This window comes from Mastigoproctus giganteus, chromosome 4 (genome assembly GCF_048544385.1).
Source record: "Mastigoproctus giganteus isolate SK-2022 chromosome 4, ASM4854438v1, whole genome shotgun sequence".
NCBI classification, from domain to species: domain Eukaryota; kingdom Metazoa; phylum Arthropoda; class Arachnida; order Uropygi; family Thelyphonidae; genus Mastigoproctus; species Mastigoproctus giganteus.
This window is the reverse complement of record NC_143578.1, coordinates 110,672,006-110,686,627: the sequence shown is the minus strand read 5'-3', so window position 1 is coordinate 110,686,627 and position 14,622 is coordinate 110,672,006. Positions and strand designations below refer to the sequence as shown.

Genomic DNA, 14,622 nt, shown 5'->3' with positions numbered 1-14,622 from the left:
TTTCCATCTTTTTTTGTCATAATTCTTCGTGCAAGAGTCACCTTTGTTCGCTAAGCTCTTGAATGATCTCTTCCTCAGACACATTTAGTAAGTCCCATTTGCTGATAACTCCTTTAGAGGTGTCAGAGTGTTATGGGCTGTTACTAATACAGGAATATTGTTAAAAGTTGTTAATTTTAACAATTTTTCTGAGTGACTTGGCTTAGAAGCTTCAATTAGAAGGTCTCCAGATTGGAGACGTTTAACCATTTTGGGAGATCCAACAAACGATTTTAAACATTTCTGTATTAGAAAAGGCGACAGTTTGCCAACAGGTTGTGTGGATGGGGAATGCATTATGAGAAATTCTGGCATGTCTGTAGTTTGTTTTTCTGTCCGTAGTCTCTTCGGACGATTCAAGTCATGCTCTGAATCAGAGTTATGTAGCATCTTAAGCCATCGTAATTTCCTTTCCTGAAATTATATCCCATTCCTTTGCCTTTAACTACTGCTTCCTCTGTCTTCATTGTCCATCTCAGAACTCCTTGATCACTTCCTGCTGCTGGTTCCTGTATTGTCAGCCCTATTATGTCATCCGGTTCATGGGTGGTGATGATGAGGTCTAGAGTATTCTTTTCCCTAGTACTTTCCGTGACATGTTGATACAAATAACAATTATCTAGTTGGTTTAAAAATTTTGTCCCCATGTGGAGTTTACCTCCCATTTCTCTCAAATCAATTAGAGAGAAATTAAAATTGCCCATAATAAGACATTCACGCTTACTTGAATAAGACATTCACGCTTACTTGCCCATTCCATTCGCATGTAGAGGTTCTCATCATAATTTTCACAATCACCTTGCCTGTAGATTACTTCCACTCTCATTATACCTTTGCTTCCAACTATCTCACACCATACAGATTCTATAGCAGCATGCAAAATGTCTGAATCTGGGAAATCTTTCATTGTGATCAGGCTGCTTTTGATGAGAAGCATAACCCCACCACCCCTTATATTTTCCCTATCCTTGCTAAATACATTATACAATGGATTCCGGTTATTTGGGCCACCGGTTAATCGGGGCAGCCGTTTATTTGGGGAAAATCTTAAAAAACAAAAACCAATCGAGAAAATAGCCAGGGTTTACTTCGCTTAATTGGGACAAAATGCCATTTAATCGGGGCAGGAGACCTCAGCACTGGAGATTACCCTACGATTGTCTCTGACCGTACCACGTAGTTCGGTCGGATTTCTGGAGGTCAACAACCATAAAACAATAAAAACAATTAGCAGTCACCTGTTTATTGGGCTTTTCTGTCAGTGAAATCAATCATAAACGGACAGTAAACTCGATCTTATTGAATTTGCAGTAATACCGACAGCTGGAATTCTGTGGGTTATTATGGTAAAATGTGTTTACACTTCCATGAACTCTTCAATCAAATAAAAAAATTAATTTTCAGATCTTCTCTTCATTCCTATTTTTAAAGCTTCGTAATTTGTTACTCCGTTCTCACTTGCGCATGTTGTGTTACTTGCAATTTGTGTGTGCCATGTTCTTTGTTATTCATTGCTTATCATTTTACTGTTTTAAATTTCAACCCCCACCCACAAATGTCAGTGAACAGAATTGTCAACTAGTTTAGTTAGTATGTACACATTATTACAGTACGTATTAATTCTTCCGATTTTCACGTATCATTTAATTTTTTAATTGGTAAGGTAATAAAGAGTAAATTTGTGCTTAATATATCTTTACTTTTATAGCCTGTGGATAATATTCCCCCTATTTTCCCTAATTAGAATCGCTGTTTAATAGAATTAAAATTCAATTCACAAACGTGTTCGCAATGACTGGCGCTTACTACACATTGTATAGTGAAAGGAACTTTACTGTGGTGAATTCATTGTAACGTGATTTGATTGTATAGCGAACCAATTGTAAAAAAAAAAGGGGGGGGGGGTACATTGTATTTTAAACTATTTACGTGAACTTCGGATAATTGGGGCAGCCGCTTAATCGGGCCAAAATGCACTAGTCCCGATGTGTCCCAAATAACCGGAATCAGCTGTATATACTGTACTGAAACTCATCATCCCCTATCTCCAGATGGCACCACATTTCTGTAAGCCCTATTACGTCAGCGTTACTTGAACCAGCAGTTCGAATTCACTCATTTCATTGACGACACTTCTGACATTACTGTATAGACAATTAAGACAGTGTTCTTGTATGTGCAAAACTAGCAAACTTTCTAGCAAAACTACCCTCACACATCCCTTAAAGTTATTTAAGCTCGCTTCCCTGGCATTAGCTGCCCACTCATTTGAAACGTTTCTGCCCTCAGAACATCTGACCCCGGGGGCTCACATCTGGTGAGTATGGGCTTGGCACACTCAGGGTCCTGAGCTGGATATCATCATTCTTCTCTTTCTTGGTGATTCCCTTCTACTTTTGACTCTCTCTCTCTCTCTCTCTCTCTCTCTCTCTCTCTCTCTCTCTCTCTCTCAGGGGGTTACTCGGGAACTTTTTTTTTCCCCTGGTGCAGCATAAGCCTCAGGCTTCCTTGCATCATATGGATATTAATAATAATAATGTTTGTTATTTGGTTTTTAGGAGCATTAGCAACTAAGGCCATATTGCTCCGGGGATATGTGGTGGTCACGGGCTCGAACCCCGGTCTAATCAAGAAGCGTGTGCTATGCACTGCCGCTCTTGCCCACCTGGTTACGGAGGCACCCCAATAATAATAATAATAATAATAATCTTGCTAATATGTTCTGTTGCAGTAAATAACAAGAACTCTTGAGGTATGTGCAAGTGTACCTTGATCAATATTATCAGATAAACAAATATCTATATTACATTGTCCTCCCCCAAACTAGCAGTTTCCCTGAACTTTTAAGGCTTTTGTGATTTTAAGGTATCCTCAATAATACTGGTAAAAACTCTTGCACCACCTTTGTTTAAATGTATCCAATATCTACAAAACAGCTTCCTTCTACCTACAAGTGTGGGCCAAGCTGATAGGAATTTCCCCCCCAAAAGCCTTGCAGAGTCCATCAAATCTTGAATTAATCCACAAGGCTTTTGCAATTTGATTTTTTGATTTGGTAGTTGTTGGCGCATCGGCTTCTGTGGCCATATTGCACCTCCCAAGGTTTTTGCAGTGCTTTGATCCAAGCCCGAGGCGGGAATCGAACCCGCGACCTTTGGGTACTTTACCCACTCGGCTAGCCCGGTCGGCTCAGGCTTTTGCAAATAATCCCTCCTATTGTGCCTGGGCAGAATTGCAGACACATAGATATTGTGACCCAACAAATCGTTAGATGATGTGTGCTTAATGTCATTAGTTCCCACATGAATAATAATATTCTCTTTACCCGCCCTTTAAAATCTGACAGTCTGTTGTTGACATTATTAATAATTGCTCCAGTCCTCCTATCCTAATTACAAAAATTATTTTCCGTTTCCATGACAATGGAGTTTTCTAATAAAACTAAGTCCTTTTGAATTCAAGTATAGAACAGAATAACCAAGTTGCACTTGGTTATTCTGTTCTGGGGCCCGAATCAGGAGTGCATCACTTGGTATGTTACTAGAGTCTTGAGTTCCTGACACGCTCTCAGTTACATTATTCTTGAGGGCAAGCACCCATTTTTTCAGTGACTCAAATTGTTCTAGCAATGCACCAAATTGTAACTTAAGATCGGTGCACTCCCTTACAATGGTGACAAAGAAAAGAATCTCCAAGTGAGCTATGATTATCCACTAGGTTGACCTTGGAATACACCAGTCCTGCAAAGGATAAAATCATAATTCACCCAGAAATCGCCATCGGCTATTTCCGTATGAGTCACGGCACCCTCTGACGAAGTGTTCAAGGCGGATGTTGTAATAACCATTATAAAATTTACTAATTATTAATAAAGGAAACTTTCAAAAAATTATATTTATAATATAAAATCAAACTATTACAGGAAAAAAAACTTATTAAAATAAACTTTACGATATACTAAATAACCTCCGAAATCCTGCTCTACTTCACTAATCCTGCTCTAATTCCCTCTTATCTATACTTCTTTACTGTTACTACGAAGAGCTCTAATAGGCACATGTCTGCTTGTCACGAATGCCAACAATAGACTGACTTTCTGGTAGCATGAACTGAAAATGGCCTCCACAGAAACTAATACCCTTATTCCCCTTATCTTCAAGGATTTCTCCTAACCTTTTACTATTCATCTTCATTCCTCACAAAGATTGTTTTTTACTGTTAGATATATATATTACATATATTTATATACATATTTATGTGTGCGTGTGTATGTAATTATTTTTTCCCTTAGTAAATGTGTATATAAAATTGTACATATATTTGTAAATATGTTATATATTTGATTTAACTTGGACCTTTTATCAAAATTAATTAGCTAGGTCAATTACCAAAATATCCAAGGCAAAAATAACCAATTATACCATATCAGTCACCCCAATATACTCTGTTTCATTTTTTGCACCTACATAGATTGTCTGGAAGCAGTAATTAACATTCTTGATTTTCCTTTGCACATGGCTTATCCATATAGTTAGTAATATGTCTGTTTTGCATTCAGTGTAAACATTCTATGTTAAGTATCGAAGCCACTGCCATTCAATTTAGTTTTATTAAATAGTTTTATTGACATTAGAATATGCTAAATAACCATTCAATCCATAAAACAGCTGCCTGGTCATCAAAATACTTTGCTCATAAATCATGGTCATGTGCGGCATCCTGATAAGAAAGTATGTGCTATGGTTTATGATATTTTTTATTTACTTAATCCTTTTCTCATTCTACCTTCTCATGATATTTGACTGCACTTTTTATTCTATTATTTCATATCAGTTAGCACAAAATACACATATATATATATCTATATATATATATATATATTATAATATGCAGATTTTATAATATGCTTATATATATATATATAAGCATATTATAAAATCTGTTCTTAGCTATTTTTACTCTTTAATACTATAACTTAAATATATATATAATTTTATTTTGATACATAACATATAATCAGAAATGTGTGTGCGTGCACAATTTTTAAATTCTTCTCCATAAGCGATTTCATAAATTAAAAAATGGAAGAGGCTAATATTTTCATATGTACATTTTATGTTCAAACATTTTTTATTTTATTTTATTTTTGAGCAGAATTAAATAAAATTTTTGTTTCATTTGAAAATAAGATGTAAAAAGTCACAAGGTTTTTAAATTCTCATATATTTCATTAAAAAATCAAAAATGTGAATATAATAATTAACGGAATCTATCAACAAAAAATCTAGCATCAGTATACTGATAGCAGAATTCCAAAAAAATCAAAAACTTTTTCCAGAAATAAAGAAATTTGGGCACCAGACAGGTACCATGTGACTTGTGTTTGTTACGATTAGGCATGGCCACTGCCACATTAAGGTATATTATTTATTATTCTGATTTTAATTAGAAAAGCAAATTAGCAAACAATATTTAAAAGGACTTGAAAGTTATAATTTGTTCCCTCTTGCATTCATTCAGAAACGTTGGAACTATACCAACCGAATTTTATCAAGGAGTCACACATTTTTAATTCTAATAAAGAGTATGAAGGACTTTTGATTTATCAGATAATTATTTTAGATAAATAAAAACAAGTAAATTTTCATAAACCACTACTACATTTCACTTACGCCATCCTTTCTGTCTCGAAGAAAGGCACTGTTGAGGTATTCCAGAGAAACATCATCATTTTCATTTAACCACTGCATTACAAATGGCTCAAACCATCTAAAGAAATAATGTAATGTTAAACAGTCACAAGTATTGAAAAAAATTATACAGTATATGAATCAATGTACAGGGTATCCAAAAAAAATTTAATTGCACTTTAATATGACCTTACAAGGAAAATTCAGTGCCATACGAAAATGCAATGTATAAGGTGAAATTCTGCAATTTTAAGTTTCTTAACTGTCATATTTATCATAGTATACATTATTATTCATTCTACAGAAATCAATCCATATGTAGAGAACCATGTTCTCCACACATGGTAAGCCTTTTGTTTAATTCATTGGTCAGTACAGCATTCATTCAAAGTAGTAGTTGTTGTTGTTGTTATTTGGTTTTTAGGAGCATTAGCAACTAAGGCCATATTGCTCCAGGAATATGCGGTGATCATTGACCTTTCCGTGTCCTCCATATTTGGTGGTCAGGGGCTCGAACCCCGGTCTAATCAAGAAGCATTTGCTACGCACTGCTGCTCCTGCCCACCTGACTACGGAGGCACCACATTCAAAGTAGTCTGCACATAATACAGATACTGTAGGGGAATACCTGGTACTCTTCTTCACAGTAGCTGTCTTGTGAGATTTTAGGGAAAGTATGGTAATGTTAAACAGTCACAAGTATTGAAAAAAATTATACAGTATATGAATCAATGTACAGGGTATCCAAAAAAAATTTAATTGCACTTTAATATGACCTTACAAGGAAAATTCAGTGCCATACGAAAATGCAATGTATAAGGTGAAATTCTGCAATTTTAAGTTTCTTAACTGTCATATTTATCATAGTATACATTATTATTCATTCTACAGAAATCAATCCATATGTAGAGAACCATGTTCTCCACACATGGTAAGCCTTTTGTTTAATTCATTGGTCAGTACAGCATTCATTCAAAGTAGTAGTTGTTGTTGTTGTTATTTGGTTTTTAGGAGCATTAGCAACTAAGGCCATATTGCTCCAGGAATATGCGGTGATCATTGACCTTTCCGTGTCCTCCATATTTGGTGGTCAGGGGCTCGAACCCCGGTCTAATCAAGAAGCATTTGCTACGCACTGCTGCTCCTGCCCACCTGACTACGGAGGCACCACATTCAAAGTAGTCTGCACATAATACAGATACTGTAGGGGAATACCTGGTACTCTTCTTCACAGTAGCTGTCTTGTGAGATTTTAGGGAAAGTATGGTAATGTTAAACAGTCACAAGTATTGAAAAAAATTATACAGTATATGAATCAATGTACAGGGTATCCAAAAAAAATTTAATTGCACTTTAATATGACCTTACAAGGAAAATTCAGTGCCATACGAAAATGCAATGTATAAGGTGAAATTCTGCAATTTTAAGTTTCTTAACTGTCATATTTATCATAGTATACATTATTATTCATTCTACAGAAATCAATCCATATGTAGAGAACCATGTTCTCCACACATGGTAAGCCTTTTGTTTAATTCATTGGTCAGTACAGCATTCATTCAAAGTAGTAGTTGTTGTTGTTGTTATTTGGTTTTTAGGAGCATTAGCAACTAAGGCCATATTGCTCCAGGAATATGCGGTGATCATTGACCTTTCCGTGTCCTCCATATTTGGTGGTCAGGGGCTCGAACCCCGGTCTAATCAAGAAGCATTTGCTACGCACTGCTGCTCCTGCCCACCTGACTACGGAGGCACCACATTCAAAGTAGTCTGCACATAATACAGATACTGTAGGGGAATACCTGGTACTCTTCTTCACAGTAGCTGTCTTGTGAGATTTTAGGGAAAGTATGGTGGAGCTAACCACAGGAGCCAAAAACAACCAACACAATAATAACTGGCAGAATAGAAGTTGGGGGCTGAACTGGTTCTGAATTTTTAGCTTAATGCAAATGACCATATCACAGATAGTACTTTTGTAAATACTGTGTAAATATGCATTCAATGGTGACAGATAATGTAGTTTCCATCAGTCAATTGGAATATAGCATGGGTGTTGCAGTTTCTATCACTCAATTGACAAATGATGCAAGAAAGCAAGCTTATATAGCATCAGCAGAAAGGGGAAACCCCCCCTCCCAAATCATCTGTCCATCCCTCTCTAATAGTTTGTCTAGTTCTTCCTCAAGTTCATTCAAACTACCCACCTCTACAACAGCACCAGATGGAGGTTTATTCCAACAATCAATTATTTCCCCCCAATGGCTGAAGGCAAATTTCTGCAATGATCATTCCTCGATTTGAAATTATGTCCCTACTCATGTGTATAATCTGATCAAGAGGAATGATTCCACTGGCACTGAGTGCACTCAATAAATTCAAAGCTTTAAACATCTCAATCAGATCTCCTTGCAAGTGCCTAGTCTCCAGATGCTGCAATTTGGAGAAATGAAGGTTTTCCTGATAAAAGCACCCTCCTGTTCCTCTCATTAATCTTGTTGTTTTTCTCTAAACAAGTTCCAACAGCGATTACCACTACCTCTCTAAAATGAAGCTTCCAGAACTGTATGAGTACTCAAATGTGGCCAACCACATAATCACCTCCTTATCCCTGCTGGCAAAATTCCTGTATATCACTGACAAAACCCAATAAGCTGTCCTGGCAGTCTCTGTAAACTGCTAAGGGCACTTTGCTGCTAAGGGCATTTGACTGCACAATTACACCCAATTATTTTTCATTTTCCACTACCTTGAGAACTACACAGTTGCTTACCTCCTCAACTGCTTCCCTTAATATAATTGAATAGAACACATTCATTCTAGGTGCCTTTTTAAAAATTAAGTTTCAACAGTTTCTTTTCCACTTTCCTCTTAGTTATCACAAAATAATTTAACTTTCTGTCAGAATCTGATAAACTTCTGGCATCCTCACCTCTAAAAAACTCATGGGTTAATGTAGATGCAAATCAGCTATTCAGTTTGTTAACAACCTAAACAAGGTCATCAACAGTTAAACCCAACATCAAGTGGACCAATGTGCTTCAGCTCCTTCCTTCTACTGTTAATATAAGCAAAGAAGTCTTTGCTGCTTTTCTGTGAATTCTTTAACAGAGACTTCTGGTAATGTCTTAGCTTGCCTAATTTCCTTTGTGACTTGATTGCAGACTGGTATATATATATCTACTGTAGGTTTCAGTGCCATCTGATAATTTATATGAATCAAATGTATTTTTCTTCTGTGCCACAAGTCACATCAGTTTATTTGACATCCATTTAGGTCTAAACATTGATCAATATCTTTTAGTTGGTATAAAAAGCCTAGAAGCTTTTACAATCACTTTCCTGAATGCTTGCCATTTAGAATTTGCTGTTGGTAACTTCAGTTATCCCCACTGCATAGCAATTAAAAACTATCTGAGATCCCTAACATTATTATGAAGGCAAAAGCCCTTCCCTTTGCTATTAACAGCAGTTATACATTTAAGCAAATCCCAAATCACTGTGATCACTGCCACCTTGTGGAACTTTTATCTGCAGGTTCTGGCAGAGGAAGATTTCATTCAGAGCCATAAATATTTTTACAGTGCTACAACCACTTTAAAGCGGTGCTTATAGCATGTATTTTATTTGCAATGCTTATAGCATGTAATTACATTTAGGTTAGTATGAAAGTTTGTTAGATGATCACAAGATTTTCTTACTGTTAGAGATGAACTGAAGATTAGTCACTCAGAAGGGTTTCTCATTCCTGATCCCTGTTGTTAACATTAGACTAACACCAAACAAGTTACTTATTGTTTGCAGGATTACTGTTTTAAACAAAATTAATGTAGGAACTTTTATCCAATTACAAGAAACTGGGAGAACTTCTTTGTCCTTTTAAGTGTTTCTGTGGCTGGGTGTTGCTCTTTTTCAGTGCAGTAAAAAGTTTTTTTTTTTCTTTGTGCTTTAGAAGAGGAGACACAAACTTCACTTGGATCTGCTGCTGCACAAATTCTGTATCATAGGTCTAACACGCACCAGCCTCATCATTAATGGCATGTTGAACTGCCCTCATGATTGGTTGGCACATTTCTTTCCCTTCCCCCCCATCAGTCTGGCTTGACAATGGACAAACTGAATACTCTGAATACAAACAAATGAACAAGACATGCAAACAATTACTATTACAGTGGTTATCCCAAAAAATGACATGCTTTAAAAAGAACTTGCCAGACTAACCTGTAAAAAAGCAAAGCAATAGTACCAAATGGTACAAAGCTCTAATGTGTGGCTTTGTACTTCTATCTGCTGGTCTGGGGAACTTTTGGCTTAGCTCAGACCTTATACTTCTATATATGCTCAAATCAATAAAATGCTCTGTACCTTGGCACTGTCAAATTGATAAGCAGGCTGTACCAAATGTGCAGCCTATAAAGGGTAATCCTACACAGCATGCATAATTTTGGTATTACTGAAAAATATATAACAGGATGTGTCTCAGTCTGGAACTATATGGAACTGTTACAAATTATGTTCAATGTGCACCATTCACATGACCACAACAATGCAGATCATTACATATCTGCACAACTCATGCCTTAGATTTGTGATGACTCCACAAGAAAGTCTAGAGAAGTTCAGAGGAATGTAGTAGTAGTGGCATGTGATGCAAGACAGCAAGTGTATGAGCTTATGCAGCATCAGCCAAAGGGGAAAAAAAAAAAAAAAAAAAAAAAACACCACACCATTCCCTCCAAATGCCTGTCCAGTTCCTCCTTAAATTTATTCAACCTATCAACTTCCACAACGACAGATTGAAGTTCCAGCAATTAACCACCCGCTGGCTAAAGGCAAATTTCCACACATCTATTCTACATCTGTCCTTTCTTAATTTGAATTTATGCCCCCCTTAGGTTCGTAATCTGAACAAGTGGAAGGATTCCATCAGAATTCAATGTGCTCAACCCATTCAAGGCCTTATACACCTCAATCAGATCACCACGCAGGTGCCTAGTCTCCAGCCACTGCAATTTGCAGAACTTAAGCCTCTCTCTTGGTAAGAGGATCCCTTCATTCCCCTCACCAATCTTGTTGCCCTTCTCTGTACACACTCAAGCAAATCTACATCCTTCCTAAAATGAGCCCTCCAGACCTGTACGCAGTACTCAAGGCGTGGCCTGACCATTGCCTTATACAGAGGGACAATCACCTCCTTTTCCATGCTAGCAAAATTCCTATATATCATTGACAAAACCCCATGACCTGCCCTGGCAGCCTGTCTGCATTGCTCAGAAAACTTCATATCTGACTGCACAATTACTCCCAGGTCTTTTTCATTTTCTACCACCTTAAGTGTAGTACCACACAGTTGGTACGTTTCTCTGGGGTTACTTCTACCCATATGCAGTACTTTGCATTTGCATTCCTCTGGTCTCCGCCTTCCAATCCAATGTTGAGTAAACTGTTCAGCCATTTTGTAACTGCAAGGCTGTAATGAGCAGGCATGTCATCTCTTTGAAACATTTTTAATTTCTGTCTTGTTATCTGAGAACACTGAAGGAAGTTTATTTCTGCTTGATATCAAAATATACCACACCTATCACTGGTTCAAAGAAGAATGGGCCAATTTTTTTTGATGTGTAAACATCTTTATCGGCACCTACTAAATTTCGGGTGGTAGTAAAATCAATTTGTCACGATTTGGAAATGATGTGATCTCAGTTTCATAACCAAGAAAAATGGACTCGGGAGAGGAGATTGCACAAAGGATCATGGGAGGTGATATTGGATGTGTCAGAGCTGGCATAAACCAACTGGTGGCAGAAAAATATTTATGATTCCGGGCATACAACTTAGGTGATTTTGGGCTAACCATTGTCACCTGTGGCAGAAACCTCTTGGTAACTAGAGAAATGGATATCTTGAAGGCAGTGATCTTGGATGTGCTCAGAGCTGGCATAAACCAGCTCTGAGCACATTCAAGATCATTAACATTACATGAGCTTAAGCCTTATCAGTTAGAGCGCATGTAATAAATAAATCTTTATTTGTCCTACCATACTAAATAAAATGTTACAATGGTAAGTGACAAATTCTCTTCATGTCAGTAAATGCCAGGGGATTGTAGGCGTTACAGTACCCATCTGTATTACTGAAGCAGTTGTATATTTCCATCAAGAGGCGAATCATAAACGTTTTTCTGCAATCAGCTGGGCCTGTCAAGAATATTTGAATTGGTTTGTGATTGGGAGATAACAGACTCAAATTGCATGTAAGAGTAGAATTGTTTGCTTGTCATTGGCCATTCTCATTAAGTTGCAGAAGTCCTCGTTGGTCATAAAGTTTTCGCGTTTATTTGCAAATTGTGCTGAGTCAGTTGAGCATGGCGAGCTTTAGATCCTCATTTATCTTGCTGTTTGGATGATTGTAGAAGTTTCAGAAGGGGTCTTCTCGCAGTTGTGTTACAAGGCTGTGCAGGTCATTACCGTATACTTTGTCAGGATCAACGTCGTCATTGTGACACACAGTCTTACATATTTCAATCGTTTTGTGAATGTCCAAGTCCGATTCATACAATTTATGATCTAGTATGAGCTCTTCACTGTCGTCCTAGATCTTGACATATTTCACCTCTAACAGTATCTCTGTTTCCTCATTGCAAAATGGAATGTGCAGTGTTACCATCTCACGCTTGTACTCATTGAGATCCTGAGCCAAGTCATAGTTTCGATAGCGTATTATGCACAGATACTGTCGTTTCTTGCAGATTTCATAGTGCTGCATGTGTAACTTGCAGATTTCATAGTGCTGCATGTGTAATTTGACAAAGTAACATGATAATATGATTGTAACAATACAAATACTTGTATTGTTGCAATTGTGTCAACAAATTGGTTACAATCAAATGGGTAATTAGACTATTGGCCTAAACTCTTCCAAATGTTGATTTGGAAGATTACGCAGCAGGCATGTGTATCCTATTTATCACTAATATTGATTCGGTAGACTAAGTAGCGGGAGTGAGCATAAATTACATCATTCATGATTTTGGTTCTAGCTGTTTGAAATTAGTAGGTGTCGTCAAAGATGTTTACGCAAAAAATCTTTCATGTATATAGGGTTCACATGCGATTTTATTTACTTCTGCAGACCATACCAGATCATAACCTAAGGAACATAGCTACTACCTTCCTTCCTTAGGTGGGCTATCCAGTTAGGGTTACTGAGCTAAAAGTAACCCTAAATGGATTAGCCCATCTAAGGAAGGGCAGTTAGTTATTTTCTGTACCATGTATCTACAGAAACTGCGGTTTCTGTAGATACATGGTACAAAAAACTGTTCACACTGTGTACAACTGATGCCCTTCTGCCATTGTTGCTTCTTTGGCAACTCTTCATTTAGTCCACTGCATTCTTTATTCGTTATGCAGATGGCACTCTGCTAATTTGCAATTTCAAGGATTATCCTAAAGAAACTCTGAGGAGAGTATGTGAAGCAAATAAGAAAAAAAGGATTGTTTCTGAATGTATGTAAAACTAAAATTATGGTGATTGGTTCTTGGATAATCTTGGTTCCAGTAAAGTGAAGGTTAATGGGCAAGATATCGAAGAAGTTGATGAATTTGATTACTTAGGTCAAGAATAAATAAAAATGTGACTGCTCAAACAGTGTAAAGAGATGACAGGCAATTGCTAAAACATTGGTCATTGATCTGACAAAATTATGGAGAGATCAAGATCTGCATTTAAAGATGAAACTGAGAATCATTGATTCATTAATTTTTCCAGTTGCCACTTATGGATGTGAAGGTTGCAAACTGAAAAGAGTTAACAGGAAGAAACTTGAGGCATTTGAAATGTGGTGTTACAGGAGAATATTGCGTATTTTTTACCTGGATCGAAGAACAAATGAGTGGGTATTGAATAAAATTGGCAGGCCTAAAATTCTTCTTCATAGCATCAACAGAAGAAAACTCAAATTTTTTGGACACAGTAAGGAGTGAAAACATTCTGTTGAAGAATAATATAATGGAAGGAAAAATCGAGGGGAAGAGGCGCAGAGGAAAATCTGCAACTAAGTGGAAGGATGGGATCAGTGAAAGTCTGGGCATGACATTTTGCAATGCCATGCATAGAGCACGATTGATGCAGTTGGAGGAATTTGTTGGCAGCCACAACAGCTCCTCAGGCAGGTATGTAACTGGAAGAAGATTCTTTATTCAACGCTGACCCAGTCTCTTTGAAGTTTTCTAACAACTTCCACACAGAATGGATTGCTGTGGGCTGTTCACATGCATTGAATATTTGCAAATTCTCACTGTCACAACCTCCACACAGCAGAATTACTTCCACCCACTTGTGTTTATTCAGTGTCACCATTGCAAATGAAACAAAAAATATAAAACTATAGCTAAACCATATAGCCTACAGCTCTAGACTTGTGGGAATTTTTGTGTATTTTTAAGTACTGGCTCTTACAAATACAGGCAACCCCTGTATAACATAGTACTTCTACAACATGGTTTCACTCTAACATGATTGATAAACTGCGGCAATCCTCACACAACATGGTATTAATATAACACAGTTTTGCTCTAACACATTTAGAGAAATGCAACAAACCTGGCACAACACGGTATTTTTGAGCTTTTGTGCAGGGGAGACCCTACTATTATGTTCGATGTAATTTTTTCCATTTCCATTCTTTTTTTGTGAATCACCAATGTTGACTCGCTAGTTGTTGGTAAGGAAAAAAAATAAAATAAATAAAAAAATATTGGAAATTCCCGTTATGGAAAAATCTAGATTTCAAAGTTTTATTGCTATTGGATAATGCATCAGGCCATCCAAAAGATTTAAGTCATCCAAACTTTAAAGTAATGTTCCTACTACCTAATACAAATTGTTTAAT

The 14,622-nt window shown here is 36.9% G+C and overlaps 1 protein-coding gene across 1 annotated transcript in view; it reads right to left on the bottom strand.

Moving 5' to 3' along the window:
* Positions 1–14,622, bottom strand: part of unc-13 (protein unc13 homolog) — a 1,321,962-nt gene that overhangs the window by 255,511 nt on the left and 1,051,829 nt on the right. The window contains exon 31 of the mRNA XM_090372343.1: positions 5,712–5,808. Coding sequence (XP_090228469.1) covers positions 5,712–5,808 — 97 coding nt within the window. The remainder of the gene's footprint in view (positions 1–5,711; positions 5,809–14,622) is intronic.